This window comes from Mustela lutreola, chromosome 3 (assembly GCF_030435805.1).
Source record: "Mustela lutreola isolate mMusLut2 chromosome 3, mMusLut2.pri, whole genome shotgun sequence".
Lineage (NCBI taxonomy): Eukaryota > Metazoa > Chordata > Mammalia > Carnivora > Mustelidae > Mustela > Mustela lutreola.
The window spans coordinates 182,204,343-182,225,180 of NC_081292.1; the positions used below are offsets into that span (position 1 = coordinate 182,204,343).

The following is a 20,838-nucleotide window of genomic DNA, read 5'->3' on the forward strand; positions in this document are numbered from 1 at the left end:
CCTGTTCTTCCTGCTGCTTCTGCATTCACCGATTCTGGAAGCTTGGCCCCGGGCACTTCTGTGCGTCATGAGGGCCTGGGACCAGGACTGGGCTGGCCCACAGTTGCTGGGCATGGAGCCTAGTCATGAGCTTGGGGGATGGGAAGGGACAAGGGCAATCTCCTAGCGTTGTCTGTGTCCCCGCACCTCTGAGCAGCTTCGTACAGCTGTCTCTCTTGCTGCATTGCTGGGGCCTAGAGCTGTGCCATTAAAGTCAGGTCGTCTCCCCTCTGTTTGTTCTTTCTTTCTGACCTCAGCCTCTATGCTAGCCCAGGGAGCCTCCTGCCAGGGCCCTGGGGAAAATGCCAACATTGCTAATAGGCACCCCAGGACCCACATCGACGTCAACATGTGGGGGTGAGCATGGCTGCGGGGGGCGGGGCTGGGGGGTGGGGATGAAGCTTCAATCTTGGGAGCAGAAGATGTCAGCCCTGCCCTTCCCCTTCCCTCCCTGGTGATTCAGGGACGCAGTGCCCTTCCCTAGGGAACAGGTTTCAGCCCAGCAAAGCCAGGGCCCCTGTTTACTCAGCAGAGTAGGGCAGGAAGTGGCAGCTGGATACAGCCACGCCACACGGGCCTCATTAATCATTAACCATGTGTGTGCTAGAACCCTCTGGGAGAAACTCTGGGCCAAATGGCTGCCACCTCCACTCCCCTCACCCCCAGGCTGAGGCTGGGAGAGACCTGCTCAGCTTCGGTCCAAAAGCTTCCTTAGGTGTCTCCACCCAAAAGCCCTTGCCTGGCAAACCGGCTGGGCTGCTCTGACTCACCTACCCACTCCTGGGAATGAAGGAAAGAACAAACTGAATGTGCTTCTGGGGTGGGAGGGCATGGTCCCAGTTCTTAGCACACAAGCCAACTCGGTCCAGAACAGCGTAAGTTTCTGACGGAGACATGGCTGGGAGAAGATATACCTCCTCCAGCCAGCCAGGTCTCTGGTAAGGACACCTGCCTCCTTAGGCGGAAGGATGAAGTCATGTCACTCCTCACGAAGCCAGTCCCTCTTCCCAGTCTGTTCCCTTGGAAATGGCAACCAGACCTCAGGCCCCTGGCCCCTCTTCTCTCTCCCTCCAGGAACAATGAGACTAAGATCCACACCAAGCTGCTTTCACTTTATTCTTCTATTTATACATTCTCCTGCTCCCAGATGTGAAGGCAGACCATGATGTAGGCTCTGCAGTCCTGCTCAGAGCCTTTATAATTCTATCCGTTTCCCTTTTCCCCCACTCCCAGCCTCGTCCACCCCAACTCAGTCAGTCCCCCTGTCCAGTTGTTGCTCTTGGGAGGTCAGAGAGCAGAAGCAGAGAAATAAGACTGAGTCAACTGTCCCATCCACCTGCCCCAGTGACAAGAAAGCAGCCCTGGAGAGACTGGATAGAGGTTCTGAGGGATGGGAGCCAAGGCACAGGGGTCACCTTCTCAATGTGGCTGGTTTGTTCAGATTTGGGTGGTGTGCTGGCCTGAAGCTGAGGGTTGCAGTGCCTCCAACTGACTGAGAAGGAGAGAAACAGGAGGGCGCTGCTGGGGATCTACAGTCATCATGGAGGTCAGCAGCTGCCGCAAGGCTGAAGAATGCCTGTGGAAGGAGGTGGGCACAGTGACTGGAGGGTCGCTGTTCCCCGTGCTAAGGTTCCAACTCTGCTAATGGCAGAGAGGAGTCTGAAATGTTTCGGTGCCCCTTTTATTGCTCACCTGGGGGTCTGGGGGATGCTGAGTTGGTTCTGCACAGCAAGGGCCACGCTGTCACCCTTCTGGAACACCATGTCATATGGGCCTTCCCCAAACATCATGGCGTATAGCACACAGCCTAGGGACTGAGCATAACTTGGTTATACCTTGGCAGGGGACCAACGGAGGTGATTATCTCTCCTCTTATCCTGTAGTGAAAGGTGACTTCGTAGCTAAAAAGAATATGCTGACCTCAGCCACAGGACATCACCAGAGTCCAGAGAAACTGCCAGTTCGCTGGAGGCCTCTGTACCCCTTGCTTGACCACTGCCTTCAGCCTTGCCACTTAGCTCTACTCAGTCTGTTCGAAGGGCAGGATTATACCACTTCCTGAGCAGCTGAGTACCATGTCAGTGACAGTTCCCAGGAAGGAAGTCAAGGGGGATGGGGACATACATGGTTCCTGGGGCCCCATGCTTTTGAAACCAAAGTCCCACCCCTCCGTCACACAGCAGGCAGAACAGCACTCCTCCCCCGCCATGTGCCCGGCCACATGCTCCTCACCCAGACATCAGTGCGCTCGTCAATGACACAGTGGCTCTGCACGGAGAAAAGCTCCGGGGCCCGGTAGGAGATGGTGCATCGCTGGGCTGCCCAGTCCTGGAACAGTGGCCCCACAGCTCAAATGAGGGGCACAGGTCATGGTCACGTGATCAAACTGGGGCAGGCCAAAGAAAAGGTTGAGGATGGAGAACAGGAGGGGAGAGAAACTGGACACTCTTTTACCTGCAGGGCTAGAGCCTGGCGGGAGCCCTCCACATGGATGCAAGCTTGATTCATGGAACCCAAGTCCATTAAAATTGGCTGCCCCTCATCTCCAAGCAAGATATTGGTGGGCTTCAGGTCCCTGTAGGGAAGTGGAAATGGCCCATGAGCATCTCTGGATAGGGAGGCTAGAATCCCTTGGGGCAAAAGAATCATGGATACTGTTCCTCGGGAGGAGAGCAGAGACCTCTCATTCCTTTTGGTGAGGCCCTTCCTTTCTGCCCCATAAGCACACAGGGCCCTCCCACTGACCTGTGGGCATAACCTCGGGCATGAATGGCCTCAAGGCCTCTGCAGATACCCAGCAGCAGCTGAAGGATCTGATCTTCAGTCAAGAAGTTGCCTTTGTCCTTTAGCCTTTCTATCTCGTTCCACAGCGTGCCCCTCTGCAACACAAATTTCCCCATAGTTGGCCATCTTTTCTGAGCCTCTGCTTCCCCATCCTAATCCCTTTCCTGTGTCACAGCCTAGCAACTCTTTCACCACACACACTAGACACCTCACCGTCCCACTTGGGTTCCTCTAAACCCCAAATCTGCAGCGGCCAACCCCAGGACACGGTCTCTGCTTCCTAACATGCTGGACTACTCACACAGCCCTCGGTAGATGATTCTGTTGCAAGCCCCTCCATTGCCAGGAGACTTTCTGACCTTGAAGAAGGGCAGCAGCAGCCAGGCCTCATGTTTAGTGCCCCGCTCCCTCAGACAATAAGCCACAAGGCGAAGGATGTTGGGGTGATGGAAGAGGCGATGCATGTCTGCTTCTCGTTGGGCCTCCTCCCGATCCTGCTGCTCGTGACACAGGATCCGCTTCAGGGCGTAGAAGTGTCCATCATGTAACCCCTCCACTAGGTCCACATAGCTGAACCCACTGTGGGCCAAAGGGGTCAGTGAAGGACCACGGTCATCTCCCACACTGCTTGGACCCCGAGGAACTCCCTGGGGAGAAGGGGAGCGGGGTATCTTTCCCAGCTGGCAGAAACCCTCCCAAGATGTGGCTTCAAGAGAAGTCTGAAGATTTTACATTCTGAGCTCAAGAGTAGGAAAACCATAATTCGAGGTACTCTGGTCATAATGCACTGTTCTGCACATGAGAAATGCTCCATAAATATTACATGAGTAACAGTCAGCATTACCAAGTGCTGGGAGCCAGGCCCTGGGTGAGGTGTTTTATACGCATTATCTCATTTAATCCTCACAACTCCATCACCAACAAAAGACAATTATCTCCATTAAGCAGATGAAGAAACCATGGCTTTTCAAGGTCACACAAGGTGGATCCATGTCACTAGGCTCTCTCAGGTGAGCTAAGAGGATAGGTTAAGAGAATAAAACTTCTATGCCCCTATCATGTGCACACTGCTGTCCTTCAGTCACCCGAACCCTGGGGACTAGCTAAGTGATTTCCAAACACTCACCCCTCCCCCAGTTTTTGGATGAAGAGGTAGCGCTTATTGTCAATGATGACAGTTCCCCGAGAGCAGACACACAGCGCGTGGCCCATAGTGTCTCAGTCATCCTCCTCAAGGGCGGTCTGAGGCTGCTGACAGCTGCGTCCAGGTTGAGTGGGCTCTTCCAGGCGATGCGCTGGGGGTCCAGCGGATCATGCTGGAGGGAAAAGAACAGCAGGGTCGTGGGTCAGGCACGATCCAGACGATCCCTGAAATACTAATGTGGAAAGCTGGCGCCCGGGTCTCGGGTCTCGGAACGTGGAGAAAACGGGCCTTGGCGACGCCAGCTCCAAGAAGGCTGGGATCGGGTGCCTTAAAGCCTCCGGCCACGCAGCGACTGCAAGGCCGCTTCCTCCAACCTTAGCCCACCTCTGAGCGGCGCCCGCTCCCCCGGCCATCGCGGCGCCACCGCAGGGCAGAGGGTAGTCCGGCCGGGTGAGAGGCGCAGACCCACCCCTGGCAGGGCCCACCCCCTCAGGAAAGCCCACAGCCGGCCTCTGCGCGCAGAGCCCCGGGAGGGCCAGCCCCGACTCCCCACTGACCTGGCTCCGGTTGTAAAGAAGCGCCGGGGACCGGAAGACGTGGATACGTCATCAGTCCGCGCCGGCGTAACGGCCCGCGGTATCCTAGCAACCGCTGGGCTTCGGGATAATGTGGGGGCACCGAGCTGAGAGACCCGGGGCGGGCTAAGCCTGGGGGAGAACGGGTCCCAGGACCCGGGTGAGGGTTCCGCACCTGGCCTTCAGTAGTGGTCAAGACGCAGGCACCCACGCCAAAAGCGAGCAAAGCCGGGCTCCGCCCGAGGCCCCCAGGACCTCTATCTCCCAATGCCGGAGGTAGGAAGCTGACTACAGTCCAGCCCCGAGGGGCGGGTGCTGGGGCGCGTGCTGCCGGCCTGGACTCCTACCCCCTACAGCTCTGATCAGTACAATCTTGGGGTCTCTGACCTATATCCCACTCCCCTAGTTTCAGTGGTTGAGACCTTAGGCTCTTGAGCCAGACTAGGTTCTAAATCCTGTCTTAATAGCTTAGTTACTAGCCGTGTGGTCTTGAACCACTTAACTTCTCAGAGCCTCAGTCTCCCTAATTGTAAACAAGGTATAGTGGTACCTAAGATTAAGTGCACGTACTGTGAGGCCAGACGGCCTAGTTCAAATCCCAGCTTTGCTAAACTAGTAGTGTAACCTTGAACAGGTTATTTAAAATTTCTGTCTCTCAATTTCCTCATCTGTAAAATGGGAATAATAATTATCAACTGCACGGAGTTTTTTGAAGATAAAATGAGATGTGATGTGCTTAGCACAATAGCTGACATAGCCCTCAGTGTCAATAAACAAATTACTGATATTTTTATTATTATTTTATTTTTCTTATTCTGATCCTTACATCCCAGGCTTGGGACTGTGAAGGCAGGAGTCATGGAAATTCACAAACTCCCAAACCTTAGCACCAAGTAGCTGTCCTTGACATCTCTCACACAGGGAGGGAGGGATAAATTGAAGAGCAGTGCACATCCAAAGAACATGGAATGGCTGAGGTGGTACAGGGCCACCGGGAAAAAGAGTCCTCTTACAACTTGGTCCCCCCCTTTTCACACCACTGGGAAGATCTGGTTTCTTTTGGTTCTGAACCGTTTTAGCCCCCCTGGTTCTGACATTCATTCGTCTAGATTTAACCTGCTATGTGCCAGGCCCCGTGCTAGAAGCTGAGGATTCAAGATGGACAAGGTACTCTTCACCCTCAGGGAGCTCAGTTTAGTAGGACAGTGCTTCTCAATCTGGAATGTCTTTAGGATCATCTGGGAATCTTGTTAAAATGCAAATTCTGATTCTATAGGTCTGAGGTAGGACCTGAGACTCTGCATTTCTAAAAAGCTCCCAGGTGGCGATGATGAAGCAGATTCAAGATACAGAGGATTTTTACAAACTAGTAGAGTAGTGGGGTGGACAAGTCCAGGGTACTGGCCTGGCAACTTGAGGTGGTCCCCGCCCCCTTGCTCGCTGAGGTTCCCTCCCAGGAATCCGCCACGTGACAGCCGGACCGCCCTCTCAGACTAGAGGAGCTCTGTTAGCGCCATGGCCCCCAAGAAGCCGCTCTGCCTACCCGCCCTGCTGTTGCCACTTCTGACGCTGCTGCTGCCCCAGGTAAAATGACAGGACTGAGTCAGCAGGCTGGGTGTGGTGAGGCGGGACGAGACAGAGCCCAGGAGAGAAGGAAAGTGAAAATCACAGAACAATGGGCAGGGCTAGTTCCACCTCCTCTACCGACACTGCGCCTCCTCCCGTCCCCCCCCCCCCCCCAATCCCAGACTCCAGACCTCTGCTGAGCATGGTCTCTCTCTCTTTGCAGGCAGGCACTCGGTCGTTCGTAGTGGACCGGGAAAATGACAGATTCCTCCTAGATGGGGCCCCGTTCCGCTACGTGTCTGGCAGCCTGCACTACTTTCGGGTACCACGGGTGCTTTGGGCAGACCGGCTTTTCAAGATGCGAATGAGTGGCCTCAACGCTGTACAGTTGTAAGAAGTACTCAGGAGAGCCATGGAGGGTGGGATTTACTCTTCCTACCACCCCCGTAAGAAGGGGTTTGGGGACAGGAAGACCAGCTGGGTATGAGAGCTCCGGGACTTTCAGGCCAAGGGTGGGAAAGGGTGAGCCAGGACCTCCTTCCGGCAGCTTCCTGGAGATTCCCTGCAAGGCCTGAGCCCTTAGGCTTCCAGGACCTCCCCACCTTCGGCCTTGTTAACCTCTTTCTTTCTCAGTTATGTGCCCTGGAACTACCATGAGCCCCAGCCTGGCGTCTATAACTTTAATGGCAGCCGGGACCTCTTTGCATTCCTGAATGAGGCGTCTTTAGCGAACCTGTTGGTCATACTGAGACCAGGACCTTACATCTGTGCAGAGTGGGACATGGTGAGTTAGGAGAAGGGACAGAGCCAGAGCCACTCACAGGCAGTTCCTCCACGCCTCCCATCTGCCTGCACTGTAGGGCCACTTCCAGTGCTGCATTCAACATACTCCCTTCTTACGCGCCCGCCCCCCTCAAACAACAAAACCTGCTGTCGTTATGTTTGTCTCAGGGGGGCCTTCCAGCCTGGCTGCTTCAAAAACCTGACATACATCTGAGAACCTCAGATCCAGGTGAGTTGAGACAACATTTTTAACACAGAAAAAAAGCAACCAACAGTCACAAAATGGGTCATTTGGGTGCCCCAAACCGGAGAGACCATCCCCAAACTGGAGCTCATTCATGCAGACATTTGAGTGTCTCCTTCATGCCTAGTGAGGCGCCACATACTGGGGGACCAGGCATACCCAGCTCCTGTGCAGTGGAGCTTACGGTGAAAGAAACAGCTTTTTATAAAACCAAAACCTGCAAGATTAGCACAACCTGTAAAAATACCAGCTGTGGAAATAGACAAGGAGTTGAGATCATGAGTAACAGGGAAGGCCCGTTTGGGGTAGGGACATCAGAAAAGGCTCTTCTGAGATGATGACATTTCACTTGGCTCTAGGGAAGGGAAAGCACTGGTCATATGAAGAGTGAAGTGACAACAGCCAGGTAGAGGGAACAGTCTATTCTAAAGCCCAGAGGTGGGAAAGAACATGGCCTGATTGAGGCCAGCTTGGCTGGAGCATAGTGGGTAAGGGAGGGAGGAATGTGTCGTGAAACTGGAGATAGATCGGGACTGTTCAGGCAGGACTTGGTAGGCTGCTGTAAGGCTTTGCATTTTATTCCAAGCACAGCAGAAAGCCATTGAAAGAGCCTAATCAGACAGGTTTGATTTGCTTTCAGATTACTTTAGCCTGCATGTAGAAAATGGAGGGAACAGGGCAAGGGTAAAGGTGGAGAAACTAACCGGGAGACTCTGACTGTAGTTGAGAAGGGAGGTGATGGGAAGAAGAGGGGAGAATTGAAATGCAGGTTGGAGATCAAAATCACCAGGACTTGTTGATCGATTTTGACAGGAAGGAGAAGGGTGGGGGCAGCATAGGTAGGGTCTGGAAAGAAAGGGGTCCCCTTTCTTGCCAGTCTAGGTGGTGGTGCCATTTACTGACATGGGGAAGATGGAGAAGACTAGGGGTTGCAAAGGACCATCTTTTTGGCCGGGGGGGGAAACAGTTCTGGTCATGTTAAATTTCTGTCCCATCACACTCAAGTGAGGATGTTAAGTAAGCCACAGATTGTATGATCGTGGCATTCATGGGGAGGTCTGAGCTAGAGATAAATTTGGGATTCTTCAGTCTAAAGATGGCGTTTACATCCATGGCTATTGAGACATTGCCTGAGGAAGCATCATAGGGAAAGAAAAGATGGGAATTCAAGATTAAACTTGGAAATGCCCAGTATTTCAAGGAGTTTGAATTTTACTTCAGGTGTGTAAACAGGAAGTCATCAGAGCAAGGGAGTGATTTTATCTGATTTCTATCTTTCAAAAAGATCACTCTGGTAATCTGGTAAGAACGCTTTGTATCTGCTGGGGACCCTGCAGGGACTGTCCCACTTCTGAGGGTGCTTTCTGCCCCTCACAGCAATTCCCCAACTCAGCTGGCTATGAAATACATTTGAAATGGTAATTTGTGCTGGAACACCGGCAGGCGGTGTCTGCTTTTCTCAAGAAAGCCAGTGACCTCCTCACTGCTGAGTCCACACTCCCTTTCCAGGCCTCTCTTCTCCTTGGCCAGTCAGGCGCTCCCAGCCCAGCTTTTCCCATGATCCTTTCACAAACACTCTTCTCTTGGCTTCCAGGATACCACCTTTTTCTGACTCCTGCTCCTTCCCCGTGCCCCAGCCTTGCTGACCACTCCTTATTAGTCTCTTTTGTTTGTTTGTTTTAAAGATTTTATTTATTAATTTGAGAGAGAGAGGGAGAGCCTGAGCAGAGAGAGAGAGAGAGAGAATCCGGGGGCAGGGGATGGGGGCGTGTACGGAGGGAGAAGCAGGCTTGCTGCTGAGCAGGGAGCCCGATGCAGGACTCCATCCCAGGACTCTGGGACCATGACCTTAGCCAAAGGACGACGTTCAGCACACTGAACCACCCAGGCGCCTTCCTTCCTAGTCTCATGCTGGCTCTTTTCCCGTTCTCTTTCCGGTAAAGGCTGGGGTGTTGCAGGGCTCAGGCCTTGGACGCTTCTCTTTTTCTATGTGTTCATTCCTTAGACAATCTCATCTATTCTCATGGCTTTCCATCCATCTAATAGCTAATGACTCTGAAAAAGGAATCTTCAGTCAGGGTCGCCTAGGTGGCTCAGTCGGCTCAGATCAGGATCCCAGCGTCTTGGGATTGAGTTGTGCATCACGCTCCCTGCCGAGAACCTGCTTCTCCCTCTGCCTGCAGCTCCCCGGTCATTCCTACGATCTCCTCTCAGTTAACGGTGACTCCCATTTTGCAACTGATCAGGCTAAGCACTGTGGTGTAATTCGTCGTGCCCCTCCCTCCCACCTCACATTCAACCTATCAGAAAACCCTGCAGCTTTACTCTCAAAATACATTGAATTCAGCCCTTTTCACCACCCACATTAATCCAAACCACCTCTCCCACCTGGCTACTTTAATAGGTTACTTACTGGTTTCCCTTCTTTGCCCCTAGCCTCTGTTTTCGACACACGGTGATCCTGTTAAAATAGAAGTTTAAATACATATCTCAGATCATGCCATTTCACTGCTTAAACGTCTCCAATAGGTTCTCACCTCATTCAGAGTAGGAACCATGGATTCCTTAAAATGGCCTATTGGGGGCGCCTGCGTGGCTCAGTGGGTTAACCCGCTACCTTAGGCTCGGGCCATGATCTCGGGGTCCTGGGATCGAGTCCCGCATCGGGCTCTCTGCTCTGTGGGGAGCCTGCTTCCCTCTCTCTCTCTCTGCCTGCCTCTCTGTCTACTTGTGATCTCTCTCTGTCAAATAAATAAATAAAATCTTTAAAAAAAAAAATGGCCTATTGGATCCTACCTTGTTGGCCCGGTCATCTCCCTGACCTCTGCTCTTTTCCTCATTGTTCACGCTGGCCTCGTTGCTGTTTTTCAAACCCACCAGGCACAGTCCTCCTTTGAGGTATTTGCACTCAGTGCTCCCACCGTCTTCCTGCAAATGAGGCCTGCCCTGGGCTACTCTCTAAAATTTAAGCTCCCCCACGATTTTATATCCTTCTTCCCTGCTTTATTTTTTTCTCCGTGGCACTAACACACTATCTATTTTAGCTATTTATTTATTGTCTGCCCTCCTCACTGGGAAGGAAATTTCACAAGGGCAGAGATTTTTATCTATTTTGTTCTACTCTGTATCCCTAACACCTAGAACATTGGTACATAGGAAGCATGCGTAAATATTTGTTGAATGAGATTTAACATATGCTTGGATTAAAGGAGACAGTTAAGTCTGGACACCCCTTATACAGAACACAAAATGTAAAGGAATTCAATGTTTTTGTTTGTTTTTTAAAGATTTTATGTATTTGTCAGAGAGAGAGAGCACTCATTCACAAGCAGGGGGAGTGGCAGGCAGCGGGAGAGGTGGGCTCCCCGCTGAGCAAGGAGCCTGATGTGGTATGATGCAGGACTCTGTCCCAGGACCCTGGGATCATGACCTGAGCCTAAGGCAGACGCTTAACCGACTGAGCCAGCCAGGCGTCTCTAACATTCTTCTCATGTTTAAAAATGAAAATTTAGGGACACCTGGGTGGCTCAGTTGGTTAAGCAGCTGCCTTCGGCTCAGGTCATGATCCCAGCATCCTGGGATCGAGTCCCACATCGGGCTCCTTGCTCAGCAGGGAGCCTGCTTCTCCCTCTGTCTCTGCCTGCCATTCTGTCTGCCTGTGCTCGCTCTCTCCCACTCTCTCTCTGATAAATAAATAAAATCTTTAAAAAAAATGAAAATTTAATTTAAAAATTAAATTTATAAACACTGCTTTTAAGGTTTCCTGAGCTCAGATGTCCTTGCCATGCAAATTCACAGGTGCTCAGGGTTCAGAGTCATTTGTGGACAAGTGGGATACAAAACTGTAGCCCAGGGTTCAGGCAGCTCTGAGCTTGCTGACCTTGGTGCTGTGGGTGGGGGCTGCAAAAGTGGTTGTGTCCTAATGAGCAGACCACCGCTTCTTCCTTTAGCCTTTCTTGCCGCAGTGGACTCCTGGTTCAAGGTCTTGCTGCCCAAGTTATATCCATGGCTCTACCATAATGGGGGCAACATCATTAGCATTCAGGTACAAGGGGACCGGGCAAGAGGAAGGCGGTGCCAGGGGTCCTAACCTCCACTGGGTAGCTGAGCTCCACTCCTCCTTTTCCCTGGCAGGTGGAGAATGAATACGGTAGCTACAGGGCCTGTGACTTCAGCTACATGCGGCACCTGGCTGGGCTCTTCCGTGCGCTGCTGGGAGACAGAATCCTCCTCTTCACCACAGATGGGCCTGAAGGACTCAAATGTGGCTCCCTCCAGGGACTCTACACCACTGTGGATTTCGGCCCAGGTGTCCTGAGCGGGGTGGAGTGGAGTCTGGGGACTGGGCATCTCCTCTGTGCTCATCTCTCAACTTTGCCTCCTTTCCGCAGCTGACAACATGACCAAAATCTTTGGCCTACTGCGGGTGTATGAGCCCCATGGGCCGCTGGTGAGGAGCTGGAGGGGAGGGCAGTCAGAGCTGGAGTCAGGGTAGGAATGGGTCGAGCTCAGTTCCCATCCCGCTTACAGCTGCTGTCACTCCACATTTTAGGTGAACTCCGAGTATTACACAGGCTGGCTGGATTACTGGGGCCAGAACCACTCCACACGGTCCGTTTTGGCTGTGACCAAAGGCCTAGAAAGCATGCTGAAGCTGGGAGCCAGTGTGAACATGTAACTGGAGACATGGGGGCCAACATGAAGCCATTAGCAGGGTGTTGGGGGATCGAAGCGATTCAGTGGGTCAGCTTTTGCCTTTCTCCCCACCTTCCCCCACTTCAGGTACATGTTCCACGGAGGCACCAACTTTGGATACTGGAATGGTGAGTCCGCAGGGTCCCTGGGATGGAGTCAGGGAGGCATCAAGGAATTGGAATCCAAGGGCTGGGTAGATTAGGAGGTCTAGAAATTGGATGTGGCCACCACTGCCCCCTCTGGCAGCAAAATTCTTTGCATGAATGTCTTTGCCTAGTGCCTATCATTTGAAAGACACTGAATTAAGGAAATCGGTTTGACCCCAGGTGCTGATGAGAAGGGACGCTTTCTTCCAATTACTACCAGCTATGACTACGATGCACCAATATCTGAAGCAGGGGACCCCACACCTAAGCTTTTTGCTCTTCGAAACGTCATCAGTGAGGTGCCCTACCACTTCATTAAGCGCCCAAGGCTCTTATTAATTTGGGGAAAGGGAGTACCTAAATTGTTTGTAATGGGATCCCATAAATCACTGGTGGTTATCTGGGCCACGGAGCCCAAAGAACCGTTTCCCAGCTACGCAGATGGGACTACCTGGGAAGATAGACATAAGCATGTGCAAAAGTACAGGATCTTCATGACCCCTTGAAACCATTCCCTGGACCCCAGGTTGAGAACCCTATGCTAGGGTCTTGGAATAAGGGTTGTTTTTGTGGTTTTCCTATGGCTCCTGAGAGAATTTGGGCTCAGTTCCAGGAAATTCCCCTGGGACCTTTACCTCCCCCCAGCCCCAAGATGACGCTTGGACCTTTGACCCTGCAACTGGTAAGCTCTTCTTCATCTTTTCTGATTCTACCCTTTGTTCTCTAAATGGTCTAGCCTATCCTGCCCTCTATTCTGGAACTTCCCTTTTATTCTAGTACCTTCCCCTTCTTCCAATAGGATGGGGATTTGCTGGCTTTCCTAGACTTCCTGTGTCCCCAAGGGCCCATCAGTTCAATCTTGCCAATGTCCTTTGAGGCTGTCAAACAGGTAAGGCAGAATCCCACATCCAGCAGGCATGGCAGCTTTCCTCAACAGCCATGGCCAAAGTTTCCTTCTGCCCTGCACACCTTCCCCAGAGAATCCTCTCTTACCTCTCAGTTCATCGTAAGTACTTCCTCTTCCATACCCAGGACCGTGGCTTTGTGCTATACCGGACCTATCTGACCTATACTGTGTCTGAGCCAACACAGTTCTGGGTGCCTAACAATGGAGTCCATGACCGCGCCTATGTGATGGTAGATGGGGTAAGGACCTAATTCTAGGCTACCCTTGTGAGCCTGTCTCTTCTCCCCTCCCCAGCATCCTTTAGCCTTAAGTTCCCTGTATCTGCCTTTTCCTACTGTCTGCCCACATTTGCAGGGGGGCCTCGGAGAAGCTGGGATGAGGATGAATTTAACTGAGGCTAAGGTTCCAGAATGCATGGGTAACCGACAGATGGGCTGTGTTCTCTTTGCTCTCCAAATACGTGGGCTAACGTAGCTTCCTCTGTCATGGCCATGAGTTAGATGCTGAGGCCTTCCACTCACAGCTCCTCTTATCTACAGGTGTTTCAGGGTGTTCTGGAACGAAACATGAAACACCAACTATTTTTGATGGGGAAAGTAGGGGCCAAACTAGACATCTTACTGGAGAACATGGGGAGGCTCAGTTTCGGGTCTAACAGCAGTGACTTCAAGGTAAGTTGGTTTTCCCACCGCTTCTCCTCCGGACTCTTACTGACCAGACTCCCTTGGAAAAATAGGGGCCTAATAGAGGACAAACAAGAGCTTAATGAATGATGAGTTTTCATTTGCCTTCTTCGCAGGGCCTATTAGAGCCACCAGTTCTGGGGCAAACGGTCCTCAGCCGGTGGCTGATGTTCCCTCTGAAAATTGATAAGCTTGTAAAGCGGTGGTTTCCCCTCCAGCTGAAGAAAAGGTCACATCCTCAAGTTCCCTCTGGCCCCACCTTCTACTCCACAAAGTTTCCAATTTTAGGAGAAGGCGGGGACACTTTTCTCTCTCTACCTGGATGGACCAAGGTACTGCTGACAGTGGGGTCAGAGTGATGAGAGGAGTATCATGGAAGGAGGGGGAACAGAAACTATTCCCGATTAGAAACCCAAAAGGGAGGGGCGCCTGGGTGGCTCAGTTGGTTGAGCATCCAACTCTTGATTTCAGCTAAGGGTGTGATCTCAAGGTCCTGGGATCAAACCCCCGTGTCAAGTTCCACGCTTGGGATTCTCTCTTTCTCCCTCTGCCTCTCCCCGCTGCACGCTCTCATTCTCACTCTCAAATAAATAAATCTTAAAAGAAAGAAAGAAAAAGGAAACCCCAAAAGGGGATGATTCTACCCCCTTGAGAGCTGACCCTTTTATTTTCCGCTCTCTCTTCTCTTTCCCAGGGCCAAGTCTGGATCAATGGGTTTAACCTGGGCCGGTACTGGACAAAGCGGGGGCCCCAAGAGACTCTCTACGTGCCAAGACCCCTGCTGTTTTCTAGGGGAGCCCTCAACAAAATCACACTGCTAGAGCTAGAAAACGTGCCACCTCAGCCCCAAGTCCAGTTTCTGGATAGGCCCATCCTAAACAGCACCCTGCATAAGACATACATCTACTCCCTCTCAGCTGATACACAAGGTGCCCCTGAACCAATGGAGTTAAGCGGGCACTGAGAGAAAGGTAACCCTCGGACCTGGGACACGGAGTGGGCAGGATTCCTTGGTGCTGGCCACGATGACCTCAAGGAACCAAAGGCCACAAGGCCCAAATGCTAGTCCAAGTGCAGTTTCCTTGCCAAACTTTATTGTGATTAAAATTCCAGAGACTGTCCCAGCTCCACACTCCTCTGTGGCCCTGTCTTTGCCTGGGTTCCTGAGTGTCCTTCCTAATCTTCCGAATACTCCGCTTTCACGGGAAAGAAGAAACCTAGGGCTAGTGTGAATGCAGCCCCTCAGGGCCGAGCTGGCTCCAGGCGCAGCCATGAGAGATCAGGAAGAGGGCTTGGCGGCCTGGCAGCGGTGGTCTCGGAGGCAGCGTGTGGAGCAGAAAGAGAAGTCGAGATAGTGAAAGGGAGTGAGGCCCTGGAGGGATGTCCCACAACTCCAGCAGCGTCTGGACAAGAGGAAGACAGATGGTTGAACAGGTACCCCAGAAACTCTCCAATCCAGGCTCTCCCCACCCCTCTGGCCATTTCTGGTTTGGCTCTAGAAGGTTTCCAGAACATCTCCAGTCCCCCCAATGGCCTTTCTGAGTACGCTGCAGCATTCAGTCTGCTTGCCCACTCCCAGCCTAGCCATCACGCCCGTCCCTGCACTTACGGAGCACTGAGGTCCACAGAGCCGGGGGTCCGCAGGGTGGGGACGCCCAGCTGGGCAGCTAGCCGCTGCTCTGCAGCCAGAGCCCTCTGAGGGAAAGAAGTCTTGTTAAGGACAAGGCCCCAGTGGTGGGCAGAGTACCCAAGAAGGGGCAGCTGCACACTGGAAACCAGTCAGACCTCTAAGGAAATCAGGGCTGTGGAAGAGAGCAGCTTGGGCCTCACCTTCTCACGATCACTGAGGGCAACAAAGCGCTGCTGCTCTTTTCGCTCCCTCTCCTCCTGCTCCCGCTGCTTCCGCTGCTGTTCCTCCCGTTGCCGCCGCGCAGCCTTCTGCTCCCTTTTCCGCATAGCCTGCCGTGCCTCCATTTCGGGCGTCAGCGGCCCTGGCACCTGGAGGATTTCCGGGGAGGTGTAAGGTAAGACCCATACCTTGGGAAAACTCTAACAAAGTAGAAAAGATTTTAGCCTGCATCTAGGCTGCCTTCCTACTGTGCTGCTGCTTCCTTTTCCAGCTGACCTGAGCCTTGCTGTAATCGTAAGCATCTGGATTCTTCTCCATGAACCTTCGGAACTCATTTCGCGTTGACCTGTCAGCTGCAACCGTATATGGTGGCCGGGCCCGGGAGTCCCTAGGTGCGAAGAGCCCCAAATATGGGTTCAGCTTGCCTCTTGCATCTCCCAACCTCACCCAAACAGATCAAGGGGAATTCTGTCAAGTAGCCAGTACCAACATTAGCCTCCAGATGATCCTCTCTATACCCCCAAAGGGCTCAGCTTGGAGACCCCTACTTACTGCACAGTAGGGTCGGCACCTGCCTCCAGCAGCAGGCGAACCACTGAGCCTCTCCCAGCGGCAGCTGCTGCATGCAGGAGGGTGAAGCCCCTGGAGCCCCAGGGGGCACTGAGCAGAGACAGAACTCCAGGGTCTCTGGGGCCGGCAGCTAGCTGGAGTTTCAGCATCTCGACGTCTCCGGCTCGGCAAGCAGCTAGAAGCATGTCCCAGAGCTCTGAATGATCAGGGGTCTTGGCCTCATCCAGGGAAGGCCCCAAAGGGGCCGTGTGTGCCTGGGCAGACTGTGAGAAGGCTTCATCTCCTTGAGGTTGCTGGGGAAGCGTCACGTGCGTCCCAGCTTTCAGGTCTCGGTTCCTCTCCTTATTCCTCTTCCTCCTCCTCCGCTTTGGCAGTACCTCAAACTCACGAAGATCCAGGGTCCCCACTGTCAACTCTACTAGTTCCAACTCTACCTGGGGGCTGTCCTCTTCCTCCGACCCTGAACCTAGGGAAAAATACGACATGTTTGGTCCACCTAAAGAAGTACACTGGTGGGCTGCCCCAGATGTATAAGAATGTACATAAAAAAAAGAATCCAGATTGTCTTAAAATGAAAAGAAATATTTGTATTTTGTCACCCGAGATCTGTATCCATTAGTACTGCATGCAGAAATGAGGCTAGCTCAGACGGGAAAGACCCAGAAGGAGCTACGGAGGGCCAGGTATCCTTAGACTCTCCCCTTGAGCCGCGTTAGGATGGTACACAACGGGGGAGAGCATGGGGGCAGTGACAGCCACTAAGGCTAAGAGTATGAGGCCGGGAAAGCAGGCCTTAGCTCCAAACCACAGCATCTGATAAGAAAGCAAATACGTGAGATTTGTGCCACACAAGCATCTGTTTCATGCACTATTTCATGTTAAGTACTGAGATACATCAGTGAACAAAAGCGAACAGGAAGTCTGGAAAGGTCCCTGACCCAGTCCCAGTGATTGCTACCAGGTGCCCCTTATCATAACGAACTATGTGTTGTGTAGGGCTCATTATAAAGAGGGAAGCAACAGTAGATTTGACACTGCATTTCCGGGACAGACACCCAGAGAGAGTTGACAGCTGCCAGATGGGACTCAAACCCTGTTTGGAAGATTCCTCATTCTGCCCAAGTGCCTCATTTTCATCACTGGAGACCTTTCTTTCTGCCTCGGTAGCCTTCTTCCCCTCTCTCTTCTTCCAGTGTGTCTGAGGTGAGTCCAACCTGTCTGCCTCCCAGGGGTCCTCTCCTGTCATAAAACAAAAGATGTTTCTCAAGTCGAGCTGAGCAGAAGCCAGCCCAGGTCTCTCTCAATGAACCCAAGGCCTGGGCTGGAAGGTACAGAAAGGTCTAGGGAGTCTGAGGACCTTGATCAGCAGCTCACCATGGACGTGCAAGGTGGTCAGCTTATGGAGCACATGCTGTAGCTCTCGGAAGGTGGGTCTGCGGGTAGCGAGGGGGATATCCCAAAGTCGGGGATCCCCCCGTTGCAGGGGTGCCCCATGGCCTCCGAAGAACAGGGACCGGCCAGAGCGGGGAGCACGCAGCAATATTGTCCCAGCCTCCCCCAGCGCTTTGGCCCAGACTGGCCCTGCCAGCAGGTCACGAACATCCTAGAGAAGAGAGTAACTCAGCCCCGTGCAGCTTCACTTGCTATTTCTAAATCTCCAACCAAAACACCGGCCCACAGATGACGTGTAAGGAATGGGACGTACAAGACAGTAGAGGGGAAGGAGAATGAGAGGACTCCTGGGGAGCCATCCCTAGTTTACCTTCACCTTCCCAGAAATAATGAAGACCAGAGGATACAGGCGTCAAGCTCCCCACTGTAACATTTGATGAAAGGGGACAAAAGGAGAGGAGCAGACCACCAGATCTGTGACACCTAACTCACCTTGTATAATGTGGCTTCATTATAGCGCCTCAGGTTGGCTCCGGCAGAGCGAGAAGCCCCACCCCGGGCATCACGAATTCCCTGGGCTGTGCCCCGCTTGGCCCGCACTGTGTAGCGGTGAAAGGTTTTGTGGGTCACCACGTCTCTTCTGTAGACAACACAGACCCAGTGCTGGCAACTGGCCCGTATGCCCAGGCTAACAGGACCCACTGCATCCTTATACCCCAGGCAGCACCCTCTCACCCTTGGAAAATGGCTCCAGCAAAGTGCCCAGCTGCAGCCATGAGCACCACGCAGTGTCTGGGACCTCCGTTTTGCAGGTTATGTAGGAGTAGTTCGGGTTCTTGTTGGGGCACCTGGAAGATGGAGAACACAAACATGCCCATGGCACTCACTGACAGGAAGAAACCCAGTGCCAGTGCTGAGTGTCTTAATATGCATGATCTCATTTCCTACAACCATCCTGAGGCTTGTCTCCCAGTTTTCAGACAAGGAAATCTGAGGCTTATAGAGTACAGGTAGTCAAGATCAAGTGGTAGAACAATTCAAACCTAGATGGGTCTGTTTCCAAACTTAATTCTGTTACGCCTGACCCCCAGATTCAGGCCATGTCAAGCCAAGACTGTGCTGTCACTGGTGAGACCCAATCCAACAGGAAGAAAAGTAAGAGATGGCCTGGACTTAGGGGAGACCTAGGCTGAGTGTACAAAGGCTGTAGTTGGCTACACAACCCGGGCTGCCACTTGCCTGGCGAGGGCCTAGCACACAGCGATAGGCATAAAGAAACTGGCCCAGAGCGTTCTGGAAAAGAACCCGATGAGGGTGGAAGCCTTGGGGTCTGCTGGGCTTCTCAGACCCAGCCCTCTCCTCATCCGGTATCTGCAAGCTGTCCTCACTGGCTGAGTCTGAGTCCTCTGATCCTGAGATGCTGGAAAGATCTCCTGAAAACAACATGAGGTGCACAAGTTTGGTGTTCCATCTTTGGCCTTTCCTCAAGCTCCTCAACCTTCTTCCACCCCCATGTCCTACTCAACATGTCCTACCGGCCATCACCTGTGGAGCTCTGCTTTTCAAAATCCAGGGCAGACAGGCGAGGCTTTTCCTTGAGACGTTGCTTTAGGTTAAACCGATGCCAGTCAAGCTTATAATGTTCCCTCTGGTAGGAGGCAAAGAAAGAGGCTGAATGTGGAAATACGCCCTAGCCTGGCCCTTTGTGGTACCCAAGACCAGTGATAGAATTCCAGGAAATATGACCAGGTAATACCAACTGCCTCAGTCAAAACATGGACCTTTATTAATTAAAGACACGTCACACGTCTCCCTCTCCTCACACCCCATGATACTTTTGCTTCCACCCCTTAGCTTTGCACCTCGCTTTCTACCTGTTCCTGGTGGTCGTGGAAGGTCTGGTCACAAGTAGAACAAAATAATTTCTCTGAAATATCCGGGAGACCCTGGAGTGGCTTTCTTTCTGGGCTTGCTCTCTCCCCTGAACATAAATAAGGGGAGGGTAATCAGAGGGGGAAAGGGAATCCAAATCTGCAGTACCTGGAATTACATTCAGGAATTACATTCAGGGTCTGGTATACAAAGGAGAATACAAAAGAAAAAGATGGCACATCCTTTCCTTCACAGAATTACAATCTGGGAATCATGAGATAAACGGCACAGTAGACACTTTTCTCAGTAAAGCTATTATGTGAAACAGACATATATCAAACACGTTAACTAAAGGGATTGTTTAGAGTAATCCCGTAGAAAATAATTTTTGGTAACGTTAAAATTATTTTTAACTGCAAAAACCACTTCCCAAACGTCCATTTTTTTTAAATTTTTTATTTTTTATAAACATATATTATCCCCAGGGGCCAAACGTCCATTTTTTAAGCTTACATTTCCAATTACAGTGTGGTTTGTTTCAAACTTCAAGAAAAACAGCCAGATTCAAATTAAGGTTGTAAAAATAAAAATAAAAAATTGTTTTACAAATAAACAAATAAAAAATTGTTTTACATTCATTAAGAACGACTGATTTGATTGGAAACCAGTTAAATTTGGCCGTATCTAGGAATTTTGAAGTTTTTTGCAGGCAGTGCTGTAAACACAACCAGACGTAAGAAATGACAAGAGCCTTGTTTGGAAACAATTCGGGGGGCTTGTGCGGGAAACAACCCGCAGATTGAGGGAATTGAAGATAAATTTTATCCTGTAGGAAGAGATGTCAGCAAGGGCTCTTAAACCGGGGAATATCAGTAAGAATGTGTTCCCTGGACGAGTAATAAGCTCTAGCCCGTCACGGTCCTCGTGGGTCCTCCCCAAACCTTCCCGGATACCTGGACAGGAAGCCCGCAGAGCCTGGGCCACAGCCTCCCCAGAAGGGCGGCTCACCAGGCTCAGGCCCTGAAGGATCGGAGCATCCGCGCTGAGGTCAAAGAGGGAAACCAACGCAGGAACCTGGGTTGCAGCTGAAACCGGCGACATGGCTGAGCAGAAATTCTTTAGGAGGACCTTCTGGAGCAGAAAGGGGGACAGAAACAGCTCCCCAGAGTGCGATCCTACCGCCCGGTCTCCTGCCTGCCTGACTTGGTCTCCCCACGCCGGAAGGCACCTCGGGCCTCAGTCTGGTACCAGGAATCCGCTCTGGGGATTAATACGTGACCCCAGGCCGCTTTCTCAAACCCACAGTCTCGAACCACATAGAGTGAAAGGGGAAGCATCCAACTCCCAAATCGAGTCCAGTAGAGCCAAAATCACTCAGGTTCCCTAAGCGACCGCTCCTCGATACCCGTGCGATGAGCTCCAGCAATGACTAAACCGCGTGCACTCGTCCGCGCCCTCAGAAGCGGCACCAAAGGCCCCAGTGAGCCGAGCCGCACGCTCGTTTACAATTCCAAGTCCGGATTTCTGCAACACTACAACAATCTCGTCACTACGGCGCAGCGAAGGGGACAAACGGCGTCGTCCGGGCC

The 20,838-nt window shown here is 52.1% G+C and overlaps 3 protein-coding genes across 7 annotated transcripts; 1 reads left to right on the top strand and 2 right to left on the bottom strand.

Annotated features, from left to right (window-relative positions):
- Positions 1-1,130: 1,130 nt before the first annotated feature.
- Positions 1,131-4,629, bottom strand: STK16 (serine/threonine kinase 16). Of its 3 annotated transcripts, none has more exons than XM_059167998.1 (8): positions 4,525-4,629; positions 3,950-4,139; positions 3,183-3,402; positions 2,785-2,918; positions 2,494-2,614; positions 2,272-2,367; positions 1,732-1,853; positions 1,131-1,615 (listed from the first exon to the last, which is right to left on the bottom strand). In XM_059167998.1, the coding sequence occupies exons 2-8, from the start codon at positions 4,033-4,035 to the stop codon at positions 1,477-1,479; spliced, it is 918 nt and encodes a 305-aa protein (XP_059023981.1). In that variant the 5' UTR covers positions 4,036-4,139; positions 4,525-4,629; the 3' UTR covers positions 1,131-1,476. The 3 variants fall into 3 exon arrangements, with proteins under 3 accessions (XP_059023981.1, XP_059023982.1, XP_059023983.1); XM_059167999.1 differs by lacking the exon at positions 4,525-4,629 and adding an exon at positions 4,352-4,477; XM_059168000.1 differs by lacking the exons at positions 2,785-2,918; positions 3,183-3,402.
- GLB1L (galactosidase beta 1 like) lies at positions 4,598-14,698 on the top strand. Of its 2 annotated transcripts, none has more exons than XM_059167996.1 (17): positions 4,598-4,818; positions 5,988-6,126; positions 6,332-6,498; positions 6,742-6,892; positions 7,060-7,120; positions 11,086-11,180; positions 11,270-11,444; positions 11,527-11,585; positions 11,688-11,809; positions 11,918-11,958; positions 12,157-12,275; positions 12,584-12,658; positions 12,776-12,865; positions 13,009-13,122; positions 13,423-13,554; positions 13,683-13,898; positions 14,261-14,698. In XM_059167996.1, exons 2-17 carry the CDS (start codon positions 6,058-6,060, stop codon positions 14,528-14,530), a joined length of 1,956 nt encoding a protein of 651 aa, XP_059023979.1. In that variant the 5' UTR covers positions 4,598-4,818; positions 5,988-6,057; the 3' UTR covers positions 14,531-14,698. The 2 variants fall into 2 exon arrangements, with proteins under 2 accessions (XP_059023979.1, XP_059023978.1); XM_059167995.1 differs by having other exon boundaries at positions 6,000-6,126.
- On the bottom strand, positions 14,639-20,801 carry ANKZF1 (ankyrin repeat and zinc finger peptidyl tRNA hydrolase 1). Of its 2 annotated transcripts, XM_059167993.1 has the most exons (13): positions 20,203-20,801; positions 19,252-19,358; positions 18,923-19,025; positions 18,617-18,810; positions 18,113-18,225; positions 17,870-18,017; positions 17,360-17,588; positions 17,078-17,224; positions 15,968-16,451; positions 15,692-15,803; positions 15,397-15,564; positions 15,176-15,261; positions 14,639-14,969 (listed from the first exon to the last, which is right to left on the bottom strand). In XM_059167993.1, exons 1-13 carry the CDS (start codon positions 20,348-20,350, stop codon positions 14,846-14,848), a joined length of 2,163 nt encoding a protein of 720 aa, XP_059023976.1. In that variant the 5' UTR covers positions 20,351-20,801; the 3' UTR covers positions 14,639-14,845. The 2 variants fall into 2 exon arrangements, with proteins under 2 accessions (XP_059023976.1, XP_059023977.1); XM_059167994.1 differs by lacking the exon at positions 19,252-19,358 and having other exon boundaries at positions 18,913-19,025; positions 20,203-20,330.
- Positions 20,802-20,838: the final 37 nt, after the last annotated feature.